This window comes from Rhinolophus sinicus, linkage group LG07 (assembly GCF_036562045.2).
Source record: "Rhinolophus sinicus isolate RSC01 linkage group LG07, ASM3656204v1, whole genome shotgun sequence".
In the NCBI taxonomy this organism is placed as follows: domain Eukaryota; kingdom Metazoa; phylum Chordata; class Mammalia; order Chiroptera; family Rhinolophidae; genus Rhinolophus; species Rhinolophus sinicus.
In genome coordinates this window covers 88,354,142-88,377,855 of record NC_133757.1, presented here as the reverse complement: position 1 = coordinate 88,377,855, position 23,714 = coordinate 88,354,142, and the positions used below count along the sequence as shown (strand labels likewise).

The 23,714-nt window shown below is 56.2% G+C and overlaps 1 protein-coding gene across 7 annotated transcripts; it reads left to right on the top strand.

Annotated features, from left to right (window-relative positions):
• On the top strand, positions 1-23,409 carry SORBS3 (sorbin and SH3 domain containing 3). 7 transcript variants are annotated; one of them, XM_074338245.1, is made up of 21 exons: positions 1-150; positions 4,540-4,693; positions 4,948-5,065; positions 6,483-6,676; positions 7,579-7,642; positions 9,761-9,799; positions 10,256-10,349; positions 12,150-12,234; positions 12,480-12,566; positions 12,666-12,719; positions 13,516-13,602; positions 14,102-14,148; positions 14,549-14,688; positions 14,899-14,951; positions 15,055-15,101; positions 15,277-15,391; positions 17,754-17,879; positions 19,115-19,426; positions 20,267-20,370; positions 20,949-21,055; positions 22,554-23,409. In XM_074338245.1, exons 1-21 carry the CDS (start codon positions 44-46, stop codon positions 22,613-22,615), a joined length of 2,196 nt encoding a protein of 731 aa, XP_074194346.1. In that variant the 5' UTR covers positions 1-43; the 3' UTR covers positions 22,616-23,409. The 7 variants fall into 7 exon arrangements, with proteins under 7 accessions (XP_074194346.1, XP_074194348.1, XP_074194347.1 ...); XM_074338247.1 differs by having other exon boundaries at positions 127-150; positions 4,993-5,065; XM_074338246.1 differs by having other exon boundaries at positions 127-150; positions 10,283-10,349.
• Positions 23,410-23,714: the final 305 nt, after the last annotated feature.

Genomic DNA, 23,714 nt, shown 5'->3' with positions numbered 1-23,714 from the left:
AGCCCTAGAGAATAAGAGAAGCTTGCTGCTGGCAAGAGTGGGCATGACCAGAATTCCTGGAGTTGGAAGAACTTCAGCGTCACCATCTTTGGAGAACAAGGAAGAACATGAACGCGATGTGTCCCTTCTTAGCCGTGAGGACCGTGACAGGTGGGGAGCAAAACTGGTGACAAGGGAAATGGGCACATCTTTTGTCTCTGTGGGAGGGAAGAGGATGGTGACAAGGGCTGGGGAAGTAAGTGTCCAAGCTTTGGAGGAGGGAAAATGTGCTGCCACCAGCCCTCCGTTCTGCAGCTGTCTTCTCTGGGCGGCGCGACCGTCCCCTCCCCATGCCTTCAGTGTTCTGGGAGAATCACAGATTCTGGGAAGGGGCCTTAGAGGGGATCTCATTCAGCTCCCTGCTCAGCACACTAAGTGCCTTTACAAAGATGCCCCACAACAGCCAGACTCGGACCCCGTAATCGTTTACAAGCTCTTCCTTGGAAACCTCGCATCTGCTTCCACGTGTGCACCCAATGGCCCCACTTGTGCTCGCTCAGCTGGTCTGTTTCCACACGCAGCCCTGCAGACCGTGGAGGCCAGCCAGCAGCCTCTCTCTCTCCAGCTTCTCCTCAGCCTTAACGTCCCCTCCTTCCGCTGTTCACTGGTGATATGACTTCACGTTGGTTCACCACAACCCAGGTAGCCCTTTTCACTGAATTGAGAAAAGATAAAGCTAATAGCATCAGTGATGGCAGGGACTTTTAAAAAAAACAAACGTGTCATCTTTTCTCCATTCCCTTCCTTCTCAACTTTTCAGTTGAATAATGTACTTGGAAAACACTCTAACGTGCACAGTGGCCTCAGGGCACCAATCTTACACCCAGTACCTATGCAATTAATGTTTTCATATGTTCGTAATTTATAAGTGAACACTCCCAAAATAGATCGGATATTGCCTAATACCTCTTTGCTATTGGTTTGTTCGGGGGCTTGGCGTCCCCGAACCGAGCCAGGGACTAAAAGTACTGCCCTCCCGAGCCTTTCCGTTAGCAGTGAACATTCACTGAGCACCCTCACTTCCTATCACAGGCGCGGTGCGTACACAGAGGCCTGGGGGTGAGCAGGGAAGGGTTGGGTGGCCAGAGGGGTCGGCAGCCAATGGGCGCGGGCTCCTGGGACGGGTGTCAGAGCAGCGGGAACAGCGGAAAAGCAGCGAGATCAAAACAAACGCGGTGTGTGGGAACACCAAGACCCCGTCACCCCATCCCCGCCAAAGGGAGCCGCCCTCATCCTCTTCAGGGGCGCGCCACGCCCGGGGGACCGCTCCATTCGGCCGGTTTCCTCCCGGGGCTGTCCTCCGCGGGGCTTGCTCGTGTGTGAGCATCGCCCGGTTTGGCAGCGCCCGCGCGCGTGTGTGTGTTTGCACACGCCCGGACGGGCGCTGACGCAGGCCCCAAATCTCTCTCCCAAGTGCGGGGGGAGGTGGCGGGCCCCTCCCTTGGCCCGCTAGGCCCCTCCGCTTTTGGGGCGCCCTATCTCGGCACCAGCCCGTCTGCAGAGCGGTCCCGTCTCCGGGCTGCCGGCTCCGTATCAGTTGCTGGCTGGACCCGGCTCTTTAATGCTTCGTGCCCTCGGTCCTGGCTCCGCCGTGCAGCGGCTCCCTTCCCACCCGCTGGAAATGTCGATGGAAACTCTGAGTGGCGTTCCCCGCCCCCCGCGCCCGCCCCGACGCCAGCCGGGCGGTGGGGGCCGGGAGGCAGCTGGGAAACCAGAGCGTGCTCCCCAGGGACCTTGGCGGCCCCTCCCGGCGCCTCCGCGCGGCCGGCCCGGCCCCCTCGGCCGGGGCCACAGCGTCCTCGCCGCGCGCCCCGACGGAGGCCACTCGCACGCTGGGGCTGCGGACCTGAGCCCCCGCCCCGCAGGCCCCTTCGCCCCCGCCCCCCCGCCCCCCGGCTCACAGTCCAGATTGGAGGGAGGCTGACCGCCGCCCGCCCGCCTCTCTAGTCCTTCCTCCCTGCGCGCGCTCGGCCCCGTCCATCCCTCTTCCTCCTCGGGCCCCCGGCCTCGCGGAGACCGTCCTGACCCGGTCACGAGGGTGGACGGCACAGCCCGGACCGCTCCCTGCCCTCCCTCCCCGAGGGCCCGCCGCGGCTGCACCAGCTAGGAGCCCGGCCGAGATGCTCCTGCCCTCCCGGGCGTCCTCAGTCCCCTCCACCTGCTTGCCGTGGAAGGTAGGTGTCTGGAGGAGAGGGGGCGGAGAGGAGGCGGGGGCGCAGTCAGGGAGTCACCTGCCTGCGCCCAGCCTGAAGGGAAGGCACAGAGCCCGCCCCCTGGGGTCCTCGCCCCAAACTCGGGGGGTGGAAAGAGGTGAGAAGTCTCCCTCAAAACAAAAAAGTGAAATTCGAGAAAACCTGTCCTGTCCACGTGGACTCATAGCTGGAAAATACCCGAGAAGACACCTAGGTCTGAGCCCCCAAGGCCAGGGCGGTACTTGCAGGTGGGAAGGAGTCCCTGACCACAGCAGAGCCACTTCACCTCTTCCAGCCTTTTAGAGTTGGCTGCTGGGGTGAAGGACAGCCAGAGTGAATTCTGGGAGGACCCCCTCTGCCAGGTGCAGGACCAATTTCCTCTGGCGGGGCTGTCAGGAGAAAAACGTAGCCCGCCCTTCCCCACCACCCCCTTGCATGTCTCTTGGGGGTGTGCCACAGGGAGCAGGTTTGGGAGGGCCAGGCTGGGCCCCCAAGGATCAGCCACCCCCAAAAACTCAAGTGGTGTAAGGGGACCTCCTGCCCTCCCCTTACTGCTAGTGGGCTGAGCACAGCAGGGTAGGACAGACAGAGGCAGGGAAGGAGACTGGGTCAGCTGACGGGTAGAGAAGGCTGGTGCTGACCTCGAAACTTGGCCTTAAGCAGTCAGCTGGGCAGGGAGGGGCGTGGTGCTAGGAACCAGCCTGCCCCTGGCCATGGCCCTCTGGCCTCCCACTCTCCTCTGCCTCGGTTTCCCCTGCAAGGGGAGAGAGAGCCTCAGGACCTGGGGTGTGTCTGCATGTTTTGCTTTTGGTAAGAGTCCTAATTCAATCCAGCTGATTCATTGTCCCTCCTCTAGCCTCAGCCTTCTACTCCCCCCCACAGCCAGGGGTGGGCACAGGAAAGCTATGTCCCCAATAGACCTTTCAAGGGTTAGAAGGAATCCCCATTCAGACCAGAGACAGGGAATTGCCATGGCCTTGTCTATACCCTCCAGCCTGCTCAGGGGCTGGGTAACCACAGCCCCTATTGTACCTGCATCCCCTCTGGTCACTATAACTCTTGTGCTGCTTGTATGACTGCACCTCCCCACACTGATAGCTGACACCCCTCTGGCCCCACAACCCCCATGATGTTCACATGCCCCCACACCATGGTACCCCCTCAAGTCCCATTCACGGCACTGCCCTTACATTCCACCACACACACATGGCACTTCACAAGGCCCTTGCTGCATTCCCGTGAGCCCCCAGACCCCACAGGCACACACAAGTCTAAGGAAACAAAAATGCCAGAATTGATAGAGCCCCAGAAGGCGGCGAAGGTTGACTCTGCTTCTGGCTCAGTCCAGCAGCAGAGGAGAGGAGCAACCAGTTTCTTACCACCGCTCTCTGGGAGGCAAAGCCCTGGTTGGCAGCCCCACTGCCTCCATCTCCTGGCTGCCTGACTTGCATGGGGCAAAAGAACGCAGCTGACCAGTCAGATTTGCTGCTTTCAGGAAGACCCTCTGTTGAAACAACAGCCTGGAGGTGTAGGAAAAAGTGGGGTGTGTGTGTGTGTCAGTACCACCCCTCCATACACGAATCCATTGCTCTTAACCATTGCTCTGCTCTCTACCCCGACCCCTCACTGGCACCTTGAGCCCTCTGAGGCATCAGTTTGAGCCAAAGAGGCCCAAAAAGGGAGCCAATACTCCTCTGAGCTCAGAAGGAGTGGTTCCTGCTGCCTGGAAATGCCCCCACGCTCTCCCTCTCCCTGGATCCTTAGACCTTCTGGGCAGTGGGTGGGCAGCCTTGCTGTTGCCCAGGGCCTCTTCCTGGGCCTGAGGAACCCCTGTGCCTGCTGGTGAGGGGATGTTCACACAGGGACGGGCGGGAGGCAGAGGGAAGTGAAACAAAGTCCCGAGTGCCCAGGCCTCCTCTGCCAGCTGCCCCAGTTCCCTCTGCCTTCCCTCTGGGGGAGCAGGCTGACTGTGCAGTGAGAGCCCCAGAGGGGCTGGCCAGCAGGCCCGCCTGAGGCTTTGTCCAGCAGGTCTGCTCCTGGCCAGCCTCCCCTCCTCCTCACCCGGTCTCCCCTCCCCCACTCCCACCCGGAGCTCCTGCCCAGGGCCTAACAAGCAGCCCATTGTACCTCTGGGAGCCGGCACTGGCAGCCTGCAGGCGGGTGCCCGCAGTGGCCTGTTTCCTGGGTCCTGGAGCTCCCACTCAGCTGGCCCTGACCCTCTCCCACAGCTGTCCCCTCCTCCCCCACCCTGGGGGTACAGGCAACCCAGGCCCAGCTGGGCTTTCCCTTCCTGCCTATTTCCCCACAGAGGACCCGCAGAGGAGCTGGCACACCCGGAGTCCTCCGACCTTGACCCAAGCATGCAGGCCCCACCCTGCAGCCTCCCAGCTGGGCTCAGCCTGGATGACTTCATCCCTGGCCACCTCCGAGCCCACGTAGGGTCATCCTCCCGGGGGACACGGGTGAGTGAACAAGAGAGAGGGTGACTGTGGGCCCCTAGTTGGTGGACCTTGCAGGACAGGTGTGGAGCAGAAAAATGAAAGGACGGGAGGGCGGGAAGGGGGTTGGAAGATTGCTCTCGCTGGCTTCCTGCAAAAGGGTCCAGCTGGATTGCAAGCCCTCAGCATGGGGTATGACTGTGCCCTGGCAGCCATGCCTCCCTCCCTGCTGCGGAACCTTCTGGGCCTGAGCTGCCGCTCCTGGCCCCTCCCCACAGGTGCCAGTGATTCGGAATGGTGGCTCCAACACCCTTAATTTCCAGTTCCATGACCCTGCTCCCAGGACCGTGTGCAATGGGTACTTCCCACCAAGGAGGGACGCATCCCGGCACCCAGGTGGGTCTGCTCAGGAAAACCTGCTCCAGGTGGGGGTGGGGGATCAGAGCTCCCTGGGCCCTGCCATCTGGCACCACCCCGTGTTGGGCATGCGAGGGTAGGGGGCCTCTGAGCTCAGCTAACTGCCCCGTCCTGTGTGAGCATGCTGACCGTGAGAGTGAAAGCTGTGGGAGAGAACAGGCTGACACATCTCTTCCCCGCTTCTACCCCCCAGTGCCAGGGGAAGGAAGTGTGCAGAGGACATTGCCATAGGGGCTGCGCCCCCCCCCCCCCCAGCAGGACAGGGAGTAGCTCAGATTGGGGATGGACTGGCGGAGGAATGTGAGTGTATGTTGGCTGTAGGAGGGTGTGGGGGACCAACCCACGACAGGCCCTAAGGACGGCTGCACTCTGTACTCACCAGCCCAGCGCAAGGTGGGCAGGCAGCTCTGAGAGTTTGTCAGCTCCTGGTGTCCTAGGAGTCACCCCAGCCTGGGACACAGGATCCTGGAGATCCTGGAACATTCTTTGTGCAGGCCCACCGTGGGGAGGCCCACTCCTCTCCTGAGGAGGCTGGCATCCTTTATTGAGTATTCTCTTGAGGCAGGTACTGTGTCAAGTAGTTTATACATTTAACAAATGCTGGACACTGGAAAGACACTTTACAAACCTTATGTCATGTAGTCCCTTGATGTCCTGGCAAAGTGTCAACGTGAGGAAGTGAGTCTCAGAGATGTTTATTCACAGAGACTGAGCTGAGAGGCACACCCTGAAGCCTTTATGCTCCTATGCCATGATCTGAGGGGCTGAAGGCTTTGGGGAAATTGAGGACATGGGAGCCGTGTCTGGGGAATGAGTTTCTGACCCTCATCGAGAGCTTCTTGGCTATTCCTGAGGCGCTGTGCTCACACCCACTACATCTCCCTGAACCCTTGCCACGATGACCCTCATTCTACAGAAGTAGAAACTGAGGCACGGGGCGGGGGGGTTGATTGCTGTGCCCAAGGTCACACAGCCAGTAGGTGGCAAAGCCGGGGTCTGAGTTAGTTTTGTTGTCCCCTCCAAGCCTAGCATCTTTTCTGCTCCACCCTGCTGCCTCCCCAGCTGGGACGTCCCCAGCATTCTCTGCAAGTGAGGCTTCCCAGCCTTGATTCCGGATGGAAGCGTTTAGGACAGCCCCAGGAAAACAGGGTGGGTTGGGCACAGATTTCTCAAGACGACATCCATTTTTATTCACTTTAACTAAAAAATAAACAAACAGGCCTGTGATACTGCTGGGAATGGGGAGGTTTGTAGAGTCTGCGTCATCAACTCAGACAGACAAGGAGATGTTGACACATGCAAACCCACAGGGATCAATATACTGAGGAGCCAAGGGACAAGCAGGGTCAGGTGGGCCCCCTGCCCGTTGCTAATGCTGTCATGCACATGCCCGCAGACCCTGCTTGGTATCAGACCTGGCCAGGCCCTGGGAGCCGGCCCTCGGGGACCCAGAAGACGCCAGCTTCCCAGCATCCTCAGAACTGGTCAGCCACATGGACCAAGGACAGCAAACGCCGGGACAAGCGCTGGGTCAAGTACGAGGGAATCGGGCCCGTGGATGAGAGCGGCATGCCTATTGCCCCCAGATCTGTGAGTCCAGGGCTGGGTACCACGGATGGATGGGGCCCAGGGACCCACACTGAGCCCCGCTTCTATGAAGTAAAGTGGGGGCGATCAAGACTGTACCCAAACATTCCAGACTAAAACGGGGGTTCACCTGTGATGGGTTTCAGGGAATGGTTGGCCCCATAAAATTATGGCACTCATGTGTCTGAATTGCACAAGTGGTTTGTGGGTTAAGGGAGGATCTAGAATGCGCCCCAGGCTCCCAAAAGTGGAAGGTGACTGCTGTAGGGGCTGACCCTGCCAGGGACCCCTCTTGGTTTTATAGCCCCAGGGCCTGACCCAGCGCTCTCGTGAAACGCTTGCTGAGTGAATGATTGGCTGAATGAGTGAGCAAGAGTCCTGAGTGAGAAGGCCTCATGCTGTGGCAGGCATGGATGGATCCTGGGTCCAGGCTCCGAGGGGCCCTGCCCTCCTTCCTACCCCATGCCTGTCTTGAACCAGCCACCCGCCTCTAGTTCTGCACCTCGTCACCTGAATCTGAAGTCAGTAACATACCCTTCGTGCCTCCCAGGGCTGTCTTGAGTCTCAGGTGAGGCAGGGGATACGAAATACCATTTCCCCTATATTATTATTGCTTTTAGTTTTCATTACATAGAGGCACATGTTCTCTGTAGAAACATCAGAGCTGTAGAAAAGCAAAGAGAAAAAGTGTAAACCATCCCAAATCTCAGGGGCCATCACTGATGGAGATCCTTCTATATATCTTATTCCTATATCACATGCTACGTGAAGTTACTGTCATTAAAGACACCACGACGGCCCACCCACTCGGGCTCCCAGGGTGGCCAGAGAAAGGACTCAGTAAGAAAAAACTTCTGTGGTTTGATATTGGGTGCGTGGCCTGACCTTGCCTTTTCTGATCCCAGAGTGTTGACAGCCCCAGAGACTGGTACCGGAGAATGTTCCAGCAGATTCACTGCAAAATGCCAGGTGAAGCACACTTCCAGGGCCCTCTCTCTGCCTGAGTGGGTTCTGGCCCCTGGGGTTTTTGGAGGGAAGAACGGAAGAAGGACCTTGCCTGCTCAGGGAGGTCTTCTCCACCCCAGGTTCCATGGTGACTGGTTCCTAAAACGGGCCAAAGGAAGGAGCCACCCTGTCCTTGGGGGGTGGGGAGACAATGACCATACACTGCCCCCTGTTTCCCGTGTGCGTATGGGGAAGCCACGAGGTCACTCGTGCATTCAGTCAGTCCTTTGGCCAGTGTACTATTCTAGGTTCCGAAGATAAAACAGGGAACAAGAGTGTGCTTCTCCCAGTGAAGCTTAAGACAGAGGGACGCAGAGAATAAACAGATAAATACTCAATATGGCAGATGGTGGTCAGTGCTAGGGAGCAAAGGGCCAGGGAGAGCCCAGGGAGGAAGGCTGGCCAAGGAAGGCCCCTGCTAAGTGGCAGCGGAGCAGAGGACTCAGGGAGTGGAGTTAGCCCTGTAGGGTGGGGGGGTGGGGGTGGGGAGTGCTGCACCAGAGGGGGCAATGCAGACCCAGAGGCAGAAGCAGGTCTGGCATATCCTGGAGCATCAAGGAGAGGCTGGACTGGAGTGAGAGGGGGCATGTGGTGGAGATGGGATCTAGGCACAGAGGGCCTTTGGGGACATTAGAAGAACTCTGCAAGAGCTGAGGAGCCCCCAGGAGGTTCTGAGCCACAGGCGTGGCGTGCTCTGATAAGTGATGGCGGGGAAAGGCTTGCTCTGGCTGCCAGGTCAGGAAGAGATGGGGCAGGGGTGGAGGCAGGGGACCAGTTAGGGGGCCTGGCTTCAATCCAGGCTAGAGACATGATGCGGTAGCAGTGGGCCTGGTGAGATGCGAAGACCACATGATGGGAACTTGCTGATGGATTAGATGGAGCGTGAAAGAGAGGAGTCACAGATGACTTTAAACCTGAGCAGGTCAAAGGATGGAGTTGCTGTTTAGAAATGCAGGGAAGACTGTGGGAGGTGTAGGTGTAAGAGGCCTGCAGTTCTGCCTGTGGTGAATCCAAGTGGAGATGTTGTCGGCAGTGAATACACAAGGCTGCCGGTCAGGGGCCAGGCCTGGGCTGCAGATGGAAATACCTGGGACTCACTCAGAGATTTTGATGGAAAGCTTCCCAAGTAATTCTAATGTGCAGACTTCCGAATCCCTGGAATAGGTGTTATTTTTTAAACCTGAAGACTAGACAAGATACCCTAGGGAGACAGAGAGACAGAGAGGCCCAAGGACTGAGCCCTGGGCACTGGGATGGTTAGTGGTTCCTGAGCGGGAGGAAGAATGGTTCCCTTGAGGCCAAGTGGAAGAGGAATTTCAAAAGGAGGAAGGATCCACTGTGACAAATGCTGCTGCTGGGCCCATACCACTGGCCATTTGACTTGGCAATGTGGAGGTCACTGGATCCCTGAGAAGAGCGGTGGGAGTAAGAGTGGGAAGGCTGAAGCCTGCTTAACAAGAAGGGGAACTGGAGACAGTGAGTGAGTTATGGCCAGCCATTTGCTGCAAAGGAAAGCAGAAAACTCCAGGAGCAGGAGGAAGGTGTTGGGATCTCGAGAGCGTTTCAGTTGGCATTTGAGGAGCTGTTGGGGCACGTCTGCCTGCCAAGGGGATCGAGTGGGTGGGCTGGTCAGCAGCTTTCCCTAGGAGGCCCTGGAAAGTTATGAGCACCGTGAGGAGTGGGTCTGGGCAAAGGAGGAGGGACAAGCATTTAGAAGAGTGCAGAAGGGGAAAGAGGGGGGAGAGGAAGTGCAGTTTCCCCGACCCGACATGCTGAGCGCAGGTCTGCAAAGGTCAGCGAAAGGGTGTGTGTGGGAACTAGGGAGGGAGGACGAGGAGGATTTGGGCACATCCACTGGCCAGGTTGGCTCACTCAGGCCCTAAGTCCGCCAAAGGCATTTCAAGCCCTCCCCAGAACTGCCCTCCTAATTCCTTCCCTCCCTCGGGACATTCTTCAGGCTCTGACTCAGCCCCTCGGCCCCTGCTCTAGGCAGGAGGGAGGCTGGGAGCCGCGGAAGCAGCCTCGCAGGGTGCCCCGTCCTCCTGCTGCCCCATCCCTGACCCGTCCTTTCTGCTCCCGCAGACCTGCAGCTGGAGTGGCCCTTTGAGGAAGCGTCCAAAGGTGAGGTGGTGCGGTGGCCCTCCCCAGCCTGGCCCTGCCTTTGCCCCTCCCTGCAGCCCCACCTAGCTCTGGGCTCCCCAGTTGGCTTAGTTCAACTTGAGAAGTTTGTCTAGCCCATTTCTGGTGAGCTCCAGATCCCCTGGTAGGTGGTAATTAAGAGCCTCAGCGTCACTGTTCAGTGAATGCCCAGCCCTGGCTGGGATTTCTCTGGGCCTCTTGCCTCATCGGCAAAATGAAGACACCACCTACCCGAGAGCTGTTTTGAAGGTTTAGTAGAGTGTAAAGCTCTTAGTGCCAAGCTCACACTTAGTGGTCTGGAACACCACCCCTGTTCACATGAGCTGCCCAGGAGAGTGGGTGGGCATGGGTGCCAGAACCTGAAATGGTCAGCCAGGCACCCCCCCCCCCCAAACCCTGCTCTCACCTCCCCCCACCCCTGTCTTCTCCCACCTTCAGTGGCTTCCTCCTGTGCCACCTCTGCAGACTCAAGGCATCCAGGGCCCCAGCAAACACCTGCCTCCAGGCCAGGCCAGGCCTCCTCTCTGAGTGGGTGAGCCAAGGTGGGGAAGGGTGGGAGGGCTGCAGAGGGTCGTGGGCTTCCTTATGGCACTGGCACCCCCTGGTGGCCACAGCCAGCATAGCCTTGGAGCAGGCAGGTGGACCTCAGCCCCTTCTCAGGGTCCCCATTGCTCCAGATACACACCTCCCTGTCAGGGCCCAAAGGAAGGACGGGCAGGGGTGGGCTTTGCACCCATTCTTGGTCAGGACCCCTCCATGATGCTTTTGTGGTTGGCAGCAAGAACTCATCACCCCAAAGCACCATAGGTCATATGGGGCACAGGGAGGGGGCTCCCACGGCTAGGTGTGGACCTATGGCCATCCACTCTGAAGCCTGAAAGAACACAAAAGGGGGTGGAGGATTCCCTAGCTTCCTCCCAGGTGCTGCTGAGAGAGGAACCCTCCAGAGAAGTGAAGGTGCAGCTGCTTTTCTCTGTGCAAACCACACAGGCCCAGCCCAAGCTGCCAGTGTCTGGAGGGTTCAAGCCCACCTTGGGAATCAGAAGCTTTGCTCTCAGTGAAATCAGTGAGGTTCTTATTCCTTTTCAGGGGTGGGGGGGATTAGATTAACCTCATCAGCATAGCCATAACCGACCTGGGACTCTAGGTAGCACCAATAAAATGGAAGCTAACAGCTCAAGATTTGGACCCAGAGTTCTGGATTCAAGCCAACGTGCTACCACCAGCCATGTGACCTTGGGCAACTTAACCAATCAAAGCTTCAGTTTCCCCGTCTGTTAAGTGGGGATCGTAGGGTGGTTCTGAGGATTAAGGCACATGGCAAGTCTCCACGAACCTTATTAATATACAGGCTTAATGATAACTAGAGCTTCCTTAAATTAGGAATGATGTATTTCCTTCTCATTATCACTATTGTTACCAATATTATTTTTAAAGTAAGAGAATAGAGTCATAAGTACAGCCAATAAACCCTGACCCTCCGGTCAGACATTCATTCCAACATTTGATAAGCTTGGTACAGTGATTCCACTTAGTGGCAATATTCAAACTCAGCAGAAGCTGGAACATTTAAGCCGGCCCATGAAGGGAGCCCTGGAACGGCACTAAGGCAAATGTAGTGCCTGGAATGTGGCTGGAGTGGTCCCCAAATGACATCACTGAACCCAGTGCCCCGAGGGAACTGACGCCCAGGGAGCAGGAATAACTTGTGCAGTGCTCCTGGGTCAGGGCTGCTGGCTCCTTTTCTGCTCTGGGTTTTACTTGGACGAGGATTAGTTCCACACCCTTGGGCATGGGAGCAAGACCACTCGGCGTGGCAGCCAGAAAGACCAGTAAGTCTTCATTAAATAAGCACAAACATACATAGCCATAGTCTTGGAGCCAGACTGAACACACATGCAGGCTAGTCACCAAAGCCAGCAGGAAAGGGACTGGCCACTCATGGAGCACATGTGTGTGTGTCAGGCCTTCTCCTGGGCATCTCACATACAAGGGGGTGGGAGCAGTAGGGTCAGGGGCCCTTAGGGGAGGGCCCCTCACCTAAGCCTCACCACACCCTGTGCAGGTAGGACTCCTTCTCACATTGTAGGTATTGAATCTGAGGCTCTGAGAGTTCAGTAACTTGCCAAAAGGTAGCACAGCTAAGTGGTGGAATTTGGATTTGAAGTTGGACGTCATAACTTTCCACTGTTTAACACTGCTCCACAGCCCAGAGCAGGTGGGGACAGGGTGAGGGTGGGGTGGGGGTGCAGCTGCCTCTACCAGGGCTGTGTTCTCACTTATGCCAGTTTCCCTAAAAGGAAACTAAAGAGATGCCCTTCCCTTTCTTTAGAAGAAGCTGGGACCTTTCTGAAGAGTTTTCTAGAAGGACCTTCAAACCTGGAGCGTCCTCTTCTCTGCCCCAGGCCCCAAATCAGGTAGCCTGCCCAGCGTCCTTGTCACATTGCCCCCAGCAGCCGGTGCTCTTCGGCCAGGCCCCCCTACGGAAAGAGCACAGATAATGCCCTTTCAGTTGGGGCCTGGGCAGCCAGGAAAGCCAGAATCCTTAGGAGGGAGCAGGTGGGCATAGGGGTGGGGCAGGGCCCTGAAAGCCTGCTCTTTGAGCCTGCCCAGTGTCACAGTACCCCACTACTCAAGCTGATGCCCACCCACATCCATGCAGGTGCCCAGATGCCGAGAGAAAGCAGACAATGTCTGGACGGAAGAATCTTGGAACCAGTTTCTGCAAGAACTAGAGTCTGGGCAGAAGGTGAGTGTGGGCCTGGCCCTCTGGGAGTGGACACCTCCCTCAGCTAGTGCATTTTGGAAAGCGAGTTCACCCAATCTGACTCACCCTTCCCACCCTCAGCCTAAGAAACCACTGGTGGATGACCCTGTTGAGAAGCCCTCCCAGCCTATTGAAGTGAGTGCAGCATGGAAGGGGGGGGCAGCAATGTTGGGGGACAAATGAGGGAGATTCTGGGTGGTGTTGGTTGGCCCCAGTGACTATGGGCAAAGGCCATGGACCCAAAGCTGTGGTCCTCTCCAGTCCCATACAGCTTACCTCTGTGTCTCCAGCACCCAGGACAGTGCCTGGCATAAGTAGGCACTCAAACGTGTGTTGACCGAAGGAGGAGCAAAGAAGGGAGTGGTCGGTGTGGACTGGAATTATCAAGAAATGTTGTTGGAGGTGGAGCTGGGCTCTCAAGAGTTCCAAAAGCTTGGCCAGGCAGAGAGTGGGCACTGAGGGTGGGGGAGGCGCAGAGGCAAAGGCTGGACTGCTGGAAGGGCAGGGGAAGCAGGTTGGGGACAGTGAAGCCAGGTTGGGGAAGACCAGAGAAGACATGATGGGCCAGGAAACCGGGAGCCCTGCAAACTGTTGAACAAAGATGTAACACGACAAAGAAAAGTGGTACTAAGGCCCTATCAGGAAGTCCTACGGACTCTCACGGGAGTACCAGACGGGTGAGCTGGGTCAGGAGGGAGGGCCAGTGAGAGGCTGTGGCAGGGCCCTCCCGATACCCTGAGACCTCCAGGCAGGCCCACAGGCCAGGAGCCTGCCCTTGCGCCAGCGCTGTGTGCTTTGTCCTGCTGCCCACTGGCCTTCTCATAGCTGACCTTTGACCAGCGCCCCCACACACACTGCGCACTGCTTTCCGTCCCTACCCCCTCCCCTCTCCTTTCCCACTGCCCAAGTCTTTCCCCATCATCCGCCCCAGGTCCTGCTGGAGAGAGAGCTGGCCAAGCTGAGCGCGGAACTGGACAAGGACCTGCGGGCTATTGAGACCCGGCAGCCATCCCCCCAGGTACCGGCCTCGCGTCCCCTCGTGGGGGACGCTGGGCCCCGGAGTCTGCAGCGGCCCGGCTTGGGTGGGAAGCAGGCGGTGTCCCTCTGGCGCACTCCGCGCGACCTTGGGCAGACTTCATGCCTGTTTGCGCTCTCCTCTGTAAAAGACTGGGCGTGGACTTTTCCAAGTGACCCCTAAGAACCCTTCCAGGCCGACTACGCGTCAGCCTGACGTCGGGGTGCCGGGACTCCCCGCCCCGCCCCCGGGCCTCAGTCCGTGGGGACCCCCACCCCTACCCGGCCCGCTTTCCAGGGCCTCTCTCCCTCTTCCGCACTCCCTCCCCCAGCTCCTTGGCCACTCCTGGTTCCCGGCCCGCCCGCCCGCCCGCGGCGACTCCAGACCCGCGTCCCTCCGCCCCGCCCACCCTCCCTCCCTCGGAGCGGCCAACTTTTCCGGAGGCGGCGGCCTTGGCTGCCGCGGGACCGGGTCCCGGCCCTGACCGCCGTCTCCCCCACAGGGATCTCAGACGCCCCGACGGTCCCGGGAGCCGCGGCTCCCCGCGCGGTGAGTGGCAGGCGCGCGCGGAGGGCGGTGGGGTGGCGGCCGGGGACGTGGCCAGGGGAGGGGACGTGGCGTGGGCTGGGGGAGCCCCTCGGAGGGGGGCAAGTGGCCGGCAGGGTGCGGGGCACCGCTCGGCGCTGGGGGCACTCCCCGGTCCCCAGAGGGAAACGATCCCCAGAGGGAAACGATCCCCAGCCGAGGACCGAGGGGCAGGCGCCTCCCAGCGCTCTCCTCCCTGGCCCGGCCGCACCCTTTCCCGGCCCACAGCTCGGAAGTAGAACGTCCTGTGGCGAGCCCAGGACCTGGGAGATGGCTGGGGAGGAGGCGGCTGTAACTGGAGGGAGAGGGTGAGCCGGGTAGGGTGTGAATCCAGACAGGTGGCTCACTCCCTGTGTCTCCGCAGCCCGGCCTCCGCTTGGAGTCCCAGCTCCCCGAATGCACCTTACCGGGGTTCCTCCCGGCCCCTGAGCCCACACAGAATGGCGGATGGAGGAAGCCCCTTCTTAGGTCGTAGGGACTTTGTCTACCCTTCCTCAACCCGAGGTAAGGACCAGATCCTGCCCTTTTTCTTACCAGATGCCTGCCGCTATGCACCAGATACGCTGGTACCCCTGGGGGGTGGGGTGGGGGGTTGCAGAAAGATCATAGAGCCCCCTGCTTCCACTGGTGCCCGTAGGGGGAGCTAACCATATCCCAGCCTCGTCCCCAACCCCCAGAGTGGCCTTCCCAAGCTGAGCTCGTGCTTCTTCACAGACCTTAGTGCCTCTGAACGAGGGGTCAGCCCTGCCAGGAAGGAAGAGAAGAAGGTAAGGGGGTGGGAGCAGTAAGGTCAGGGTGCAGGAAGGGCTGGGGTAGGTCCTGACGACTGCTTGACCGGGGTCACCCCTTCTGTCCTCTCCCCCTGCATAGAGGAAGGCTGCCAGGCTCAAGTTTGACTTCCAGGCACAGTCCCCCAAGTAAGTGCCCTTCTCTCCCCTCCCCTGTCCCCTGGGGCTGGCTCTGCGGAGGGCAGGGCTGCAGTGGGCAACCCCAGAGGGCGGAGGGGACTCTGGGTTTGCTGAACAGGGTCTGAAGGGAAGGAGGATCCAGGAGGATCTCAGCTCTGGCTGAGGTCCTTGCTCTGGCCTGCAGGGAGCTGACTCTGAAGAAGGGTGACATTGTCTATATCCACAAGGAGGTGGACAAGAACTGGCTGGAGGGGGAACATCACGGCAGGCTGGGCATCTTCCCTGCCAATTACGTGGAGGTGAGCAGGAGCCCGGGAGGTCTGGTGGGTGTGCAGAGCCCTTATGCATCCATGGCTTAGCTCCTGCGCTGGCTGCCACATCTCACTGGTTCCTCAGATGCGAAACTGTGAGCTCCAGGGCAAGGGCCATATCTCAGCCCCATTCGTATGTACCCTTGGCCCCTGCAGTGGCTGGCCTGGCATTTGGCCTGTACTCAGGAAATGTTTGTTAAATGAGGGCTAAAGGTGGAACCCAGCCCAGGGGAGAACCAGGGGCCACCAGCCCTGTCAGTGTCCCAGATTCTCACCATGCAGAATCCATCTCTCTCAAGTTGTCTTTGGGATGAATCCTAATTGCAACTGGCAAGAGTACGAAGTATGTGACGGTTTACAAATCTTGTGTACATGCATCATTTCCTTCACGTGCACAGTTGACCCTTGAACAACACAGTGGCTAACGCCACTGAAGTCGAAAATTTGCGTATAACATTGACTCCCCAAAACATAACTACTAATAGGCTTACTGTTAACTGAAGCCTTACCAATGACGTAAACAGTCAGTTAACACATATTTGGTGTTCTAAGTATTATATACTGTATTCTTAAAGTAAGCTGGAGAAAGAAAACATTATTTAAAAAAATAAGGAAGAGAAAATAGGTACATATGTTTTATTCGTGACATAACCTTTTTCTTAATTTTTTCAATATTTATAAGCTACATGGTTCATCTGTGAGTTTTTTCAAGTTGTTGCAAATCTCCAAAAATTCCAATATACAGGGCTGCCAAAAAAGTGTATACACCTTTTAGGAGATGTTATCTATGCTCAAGCAGTAGTTTGCTGTAATCAGAAGTGTCTGGACGCTGATGGTAACCACTTTGAGCACCTCTTGTAATTGCTGAAGTCAAACGTGACTTGTATTCATCTTTTGTTATCAGTATATGTTGAGTATTACAATTGATAGTTTTTTTCCTTACTTAAAATATATATACACTTTTTGGCACCCTCTGTATTTATTTTAAAAAATCCATGCATAAGTAGAGCCCCCGCAGTTCAAACCTGTGTTCAGAGTCAACTGTATTACCTCCCTCGTTCCTCTCATTAACCTGGGAAAATGATAGATCAGCCCCATTTTACATCACAGATGGGCTTGCTAAGGTTCAGAGATAAGTTGTTTAGAGGATCCAGAATCTGAATCCAGAGACAGGCTCTGAATTGTTATTGGGATTTAGGTTATCTTTGGTATTTGTGTCTTATAAGGAATTTGTGTCTTTTAAGGAACTTAAGTTACCTAATTTATTAGCTTAAAGTTGTTTATAATGTTTTCTTATTGTCTTTTTAATGTCAGTGAGATCTACAGTGATGTCCTTTCTTTCATTCCTGATATTGGTAACTTGTGTCTTCTCTTATTCTGACTAGAGATTTGTTAGTTTTATCTTTTCAAAGAACCAACTTTTGATTTCATTGATTTTTCTCTATTTTTGTTTTTCATATCATTGATGTCTGCCTTTTTATTATTTCCTTTCTTCTGCTTGTGTTAGGTCCAGTTTGCTCTTCTTTTTCTAGTTTGTTAGTGTGGTAGTTTAGATTATTGATTTGAAACATTTTCCCCTAATATAAGCATTTAATGCTATAAATTTTCCTCTAAGCACTGCTTTAACTGCATCCCACAGATTTTGATATTTTGTTTTTTTCATTTAACTCAAACTATTTTCTCACTTCCTTTGTGACTTTGGCCCATGGGTTGGGTTGTTGTTTAATTTAGGCTCTTGGTTTGACAGGCATCAGTAGGCCGCCTCTATCCTCAGAACAATCTCTCTGATCCTAAAATTCCACAAAATATACAGTATTCCATGTCATTAGTCATTTACATCTTAGTATAAAATAGTTTAGTAGGTTCTTGATTCCTATGAATAGGAAGTGAAGAGAGCATGGGGATTCTGGGAGCCTGTTGGGGTAGAAGGGGAGGAGGAAGGAGGACACTCAGTTCTCAGCAATGGTAAAATGTTAGATCCTCTCTTTTAGAATAGGTCACCAGGTGTTCCCTGCTCCTTGGAACTCCTCATTTCCTTCTGCCCTCCAAGTTCAACTCTCTCATTGGACTAGCTCCCATCTTTGCACTGCCACTGCCCACTCCAGTAATGCCCACTCCACGTATCTCTAGTGGAAATTCACTTCCAGGATTCTCCTGGGACTCACCACTCTTTTGGCTGTGCTTGACCCTAACCACCCCAGGCTTGTGTCTGATGTCTGTCTCCGCTCTGGCCTGGAGACAGATCTTGCCCATACCACCTTCTCTTTGTTGCCTCCCTGTCCCAGGAGCCCCAGGTCTGTGCTCAGTTGATGCCCAGGCCAAAACTTTTTCATGACCTTTCTTCCTGCAGGTGTTGCCTGCAGATGAGATCCCCAAGCCCCTCAAGCCCCCGACCTACCAGGTGCTGGAGTATGGAGAAGCTGTGGCTCAGTACAATTTCAAGGGGGACCTGGACGTGGAGCTGTCCTTCCGAAAGGTGCGGCCAGGCCAGGCAGGAAGTGGGGGGCCAGAGGGAGAGGGGGCTGGTGAAGACATAAGGAAATATGTGCAGGAAAACATTTTTAAAAGATGTACCCATCTTTATCCAGTATTTCCAGTTTTTTCTCAGTCTCTTTGGATATGTTTCCCTTAATTTAGTCAAAATTTTTTAAAGTCCAACTCTTCTAGAAGATTTGTGCTGTTTTCAGTTCCAAGTTGGTAGGCTGTGTGGATCACAGTCATGTTTAAAAGAGTAAAATGGAAATATTAGACTGCCTCACGTGTAGAAAGGGTATTCTATCAAACTTTTAGGCTGGTGTGTGTGTGTGTGCTGGGTTGTTATTAAAACACATTTTTCACTACAGATCGTAGTCAAGAAACCTTGAAAAATGCCCTAGAAAGCAGGGAACTGGTCTCTCTCTTTGGTTGATTTTGGGGGCAGAGGCCATGAATGCCCCCAGTGAGTGTCTCCTGGAAGAGCTGGCCTGGGGGTGGGGGAGGGTGGCTGGACGGAGAGAGGTGAGGGCAGGAGAAGGCTGGAGACCATCCCCCCAGGGCAACCCTACCTGACATGAGTCAGCATGTGGACCTGTGGATATACTAGCTGCCCTCGGGGAGTTGGTTTTTTTTTTTTTTTGGGGGGGTGTTGTTTTTTGATGCAGTGGTGACAGGATCACCCAGTTTGGAGGCAGGGACTGGATCCAGGCATCGCAGTGTTGGCTGATGCCATCACTGTGCTTCTTACCCGTCTGCCATGGCTCCCCCTTTGCTTCTCACAGTAACAGTATTGTTATCCCCACTTCACATGTGAGGAAACGAAGGCTCAGAGAGGCAAAGTAACTTGCCCAAGGCCACACAGCTTGAAATAGGCAGAGCCTGGTTTGGATCTGTGTTATTAGCCTCTAAGCTCCCTTATGCCTGGAACTCTGCAGAGAGAGAGAGCTAGGAACGCAGGGGAAATGCATGTAGCCTTCCCAAAGAGGCAGGACTTGATCCAAACCAGCGCCACGTGTTGTGAGAAGAGCTTAGACTTCTGCTTGCTCCCCCAGGCAGCTTGGGTTTGGCTCCTGACGATGCTACTTCCTACCTGTGTGACTTCTGCATAACCCACTGACCCTCTCAGTGCGATCCCTCTGGCAAGGTGTTCGGTTTAACGGGATGCCCTGCGTCGGCAGCCTTGGGTGCACAGTGCCCAGGAGGGCCCTTCAGATACTGACTCCTTTCTTTCACCAGGGAGAGCGTATCTGCCTGATCCGCAAGGTGAATGAGAACTGGTATGAGGGACGCATCTCAGGCACCGGGCGCCAAGGCATCTTTCCGGCCAGCTACGTGCAGGTGTGCCGTGAGCCCCGGCTCCGGGTCTGTGACGATGGCCCCCAGCTCCCTGCGTCTCCTCGCCTGACCGCTGCCCGTCTGGCCACCCGTCACCCCAGTTCCCCGTTAACGCCACGCAGCCCAGCTGACTCCACCGATTGGGGGGGCCGGACCTCCCCCCGCCGCACTGGCTTCTCCTTCCCTACCCAGGAGCCCAGACCCCAGACCCAGGTAAGGTGACCTACCTCAGATAGAGAGCTGACCCCCACTCCCCACACCACATCCCCTATTCCTGGATAAGGCCACACCTCAGAATCATTCCCAGACCCGCCCCCCCCACCCCCAACTGGTGGGGTGACTGGGCAGAACTTGGCTCTGCAGCCCCACCTGGGCCTTGTGGACCTCAAAGCCCTCCAGGTGATTTGGGCCCTTGAGCAACAGTCCCGGAAGGATGGGGCAGCTAGCCAGCTCCAGGTGCGACCCCAAAGCCAGCCCAGGTCTCCTAACCCTCCAGACTCCACTTTTGTGATTTGCCTGTGTCAGCCTCTTGGACAAAATCGGGCCAGGAGTCAGGGGTCTGCCCTTCACCAGTGGTGTGACCTTGGGCAGATGACCTGCCCTCGCTGGATGTGGGTTTTCTCACTTGTAGCATGTTCCTCGCCTGTAAAATGGGGATGGTAATTCCCCCTGCAGAGGATAGTTGGGTGGGTTTGAACTAAAAGTTTATATAGTTGAGGACAGTCATTGGTCCCCACCCTGCCAGCGCACAAACAAGCCCATTGGCTCCTGCAGCCATCCCTCCGCTCAGCAAACCATTAGGAACAGGCAGAGCCAGTGCACGGACCTCCTCCTTTCCATGCTTTGTCCGTGCAGCATTCAGACACCAGCCACTTACCCTACCTGGGCCTCAGCTTCCCTGCACCTGTGAAGTGAAATGGTCACAGACCCCGTGTGCAGAGGGGACTGAGAGAATCAGACGAGCAGTGTGGGAAGCGCTGCCCCAGGGGAAGCCATTTTACTTCTCCTCCCTCATGCTTGCATGTTCCCACCTTTCCTCCTGTGGATCCCCAGAGTCTCGGCACCCCTGGGTCAGCTGTGTCCCATCCTGGAGGCTCCAGCCGTCCGCTAGACCTGAGGACCACCTCCCCCAACACCACTCAGATACACTGGACCCCGTGAGTACTGTCTGCAGTTGCTTGGTTAGAGGTGTGGTGCTGCCGGTGGACAGAGCTGAGCACACTGACCTCTGTAGCCCATCCCTTCCCTGCAAGGTGGATTTGGGAAATTCCTGCTGGTGGCGCTAGTGCTTGCAGTGCTTATGGGCAGTTTATTGGCAGGGGGCCAAGTTGTCAGTGGTGTTTCTGACCTGTCGCTGCCAGTCCTGTGGCCTTAGAACAAGCCTCCCACACTTGGCCCCCAGAGTCTCCTCACTGGGTTTCCTGCCCTGAGGTTAGCACATGGATGCAGGACGGACGTGTAAGTGTAGGAACTGGTAAAACAGACCTGAAGGCACTGGGAGCTCTGAGAAGGCAGGATTTAGGTGGTTGGGGCTTGAAGGGCAGGGAGCAGGCCTGGGAAAGAATGCACTGGAGCCAGACCAAGTTGCCTTTCCAGGAGCTGGGGGGCTAATGGGAGGATGGAGGGACCCTGGGAAATTCACAGGGAAGTGGCAACCCTTGGGTTTGGACTTTTTGGACCTGGTCTGGGGAAGGGACCAGGGCTCCGGTGGTTGCCATGGCAATGTCTCCCCCAGATACCGGGCGATGTACCAGTACAGGCCCCAGAATGAGGACGAGCTGGAGCTGCAAGAGGGGGATCGGGTGGATGTCATGCAGCAGTGTGATGATGGCTGGTTTGTGGGTATGTGGGCCTGGCAGGTGGGCTGGGGGGACAGGCTGGAAGGGGGTATCTCAGGGTCGAGGGGGGTTGGGCTGGGGGCAGGCCGGAAGGGGTATCTCAGGGTTCTAAGGGGATGGGCTGGGGGGCAGGCCGGAAGAGGCTATCTCAAGGTCCGGGTGGGGGTTTGGGTGGGTGCTACTGCCTGCCAGTGGTAGTGGTTCAGCACAGATTCATGGCCTAACACCCACCCCACGCCTACTTCCCGTCTGGCTGCTGGGAAGGCCTGGCCTTGGATGCTTCCCCAGAGCCAGACCTTAATGTTGTTGACTTCACACCTCCAAGAGGGGTGAGGCCCAGGGTCATTGATGAAGTCAGTGCAGACTTGGACCAAGTCTCATACCTTTGTATCCCCTACCCCCACCCCAGCTAGCAGCTAGCTCCTCCTAACCCCGCTCCACCAAAAGGAGAGAAAGATCCCAGCCCTTATAGCTGACCCAAGGGCAGCTCAGGCAGTGGACTAAAGCCGGAAGCCTCAGGCTGGCCTTGGCCTGTTTCAAGGTTACCAACTCAGCAGGCTCCACATGGCTTGTTTCCCCTAGGTGGGAGGGCCCTGTCCAGGCCTCAACTTTGAGGCTGGTCCAGTCCTCGGAGACTAGTGAACAGCCAGAAGTTCCCCCTGCAGCAGACTATAGGGCCTGAAGGGTCGGGGGGCTGCTTAGGCAGGGGGGGCTACAAGGGCAGTCCCTTGACCTGGCAGCCTACCCTTTCTCACCTGAATCCCAGCACCTCACTGCTGACCAAACTTTGGACACACCAGTAATTATGAAGCACTAACTTGTTAACAGTCCTTACCTCAGAGGGGCTGGCTGAGGGCACATTCTTATTTTACTCTGTACACTTCTGCTTTTGAATTTTTTTACAATTCCTAATAAAGGTTTACAAATTTATATAGACAAGAAGAAAAAGCACCACTTTGGTGGTATAAGCCACGAGTGCTTTGAAAGGAAAGGTTTAGAAAGTCCAGTTTGCCTGTCAGATGAGTGCATTTCAAATGCCCAGTAACCACACACGTGGCTGGTGGTTATCATTGGGGGCAGTGTAGGTCAGGGAAGGCTTCCTGGAGGAAGTGGAAGAGCTTTGAAGGATGGTGGAACAGAAAAAGGAAGCCCTCCAGTCAGAGAAACGGTATCAGCAAGGCCCGGGGACAGGGTGCATGTGAGCTGCTCATAAGGAAATCAGAATGCCAGCCTGCTGGGATGGGGTTATTCATTGCTGTGTGTGAAGTTAAACAGTGGTTGAGTGCTCAGATTAGTCTCTCATTCTTGAATTTAGTGAGTGTAGCTTTGCTTATCTAAGCTTCTGCCACTAGGGGGCAGGAATGAGGAAAAGGAGTCCTCCCTTACTGGGACAGGGACTTCCCTGCAGTTCTTAGTACTGCCAGCAGGGGGCAGGGCCCTCACCCCCATTCCTATTTTAAAAACAAGTGTGGGGAATGATCTTTCTGTCTTTCCTCTTTCAGGTGTCTCCCGGAGGACCCAGAAATTTGGGACGTTCCCTGGAAATTATGTAGCCCCGGTGTGAGTGGTCTCATTGGCAACTCAGAGCCCAGCCAGGATGGGGTGGGGAGCCGTAGCACTTCCCGGAGGAAGAGAGGACCCTCCCCTCCTATGTCTTCCTCCCCAGGACCTGGCTGCTGGCATCTGCAGACAACCCAGCAGCCCTTCCCCTGGAGCCACCTCGAAGCCCCCTGGACTGATTCCCACCCACAGCTCACACGCATTCCTCTCATGGCCCTTTTGTTTCCTCCCTTACCCCACTCCCCAAATATAGAGGTCTGCTTTGAAGTGGAGACTGTTTCCAGGCCTTATTGAGATCAGACCCCCCCCCCAAGTCTCCCACCCCCACCCTGCTGTGGCGTTTCCTCTAACAGGGACTGGCTCCCAGCTTCACCCCCATGGGGTTCCTCTAACAAGGACCAGCTTCCTAACCTAATAGAGACCAAAGGCCGCTGTCTGGGAGGGGACTCCTCCCCTTTCACTCCAGCTTGCCTGCTGCCCCCTTTGCCTTCCTGCTTCCAGCTGGGCTTGGGAGTGAGATGGGGGATGGATGCAGCACCTCCTTAGCATTCAAGACCTGGCGAGAGGTCTTACCGAAAAGCCCCCCTCTTCCCAAAGGCTGCCAAGCCCTGGGCCTGGGCTGTGCCTCTGTCCTGCTGCTGTAGTGCCCAGGGAGGGTGGGTCTCAAGAGCCTCGGACTATCCCACATGTTTTCCAGGGAGACTGATGTGTGCTGCCCCCCACCCCCCGCCTCTCCAGCTCCCCCCAACCCCCTAACCCCTCTGGAAGAGAATGTAAAATAAATCTGGATACCAGGGACCTTGCCTTGCACTCTTTTCTTGGGATTTGGTAGAGGGTTCCTCTTCCTGCTTAGGATTACAGGAATTCTTTGTGCAATGGGCTGTGCTGGGAATCAGGTGGGACGTGTGTGTGTGTGTGTGTGTGTGTGTGTGTGTGTGTGTGTATGCTCATGCACGTGCATCTGCTCATGTGTAAGGGGAGGCTGGTAAAGCACCATTATTATCTCTAAAGATCGCAGGTCTCAGGCAGCATTGGGCAGCCCTCAGGATCAGGCAGCTGTGTGACAGGCAGTGCCAAGTGAAGAACTAACATCACAGGGATGA

Coding starts and splice junctions, on each gene's coding strand:
- SORBS3 (XM_074338245.1), top strand. CDS start 44: ATGACCAGAATTCCTGGAGTTGGAAGAACTTCAGCGTCACCATCTTTG. Junction 13,603..14,101: donor CCCGGCAGCCATCCCCCCAG/GTACCGGCCTCG, acceptor TCTCCCCCACAG/GGATCTCAGACGCCCCGACG. Junction 14,149..14,548: donor GAGCCGCGGCTCCCCGCGCG/GTGAGTGGCAGG, acceptor GTGTCTCCGCAG/CCCGGCCTCCGCTTGGAGTC.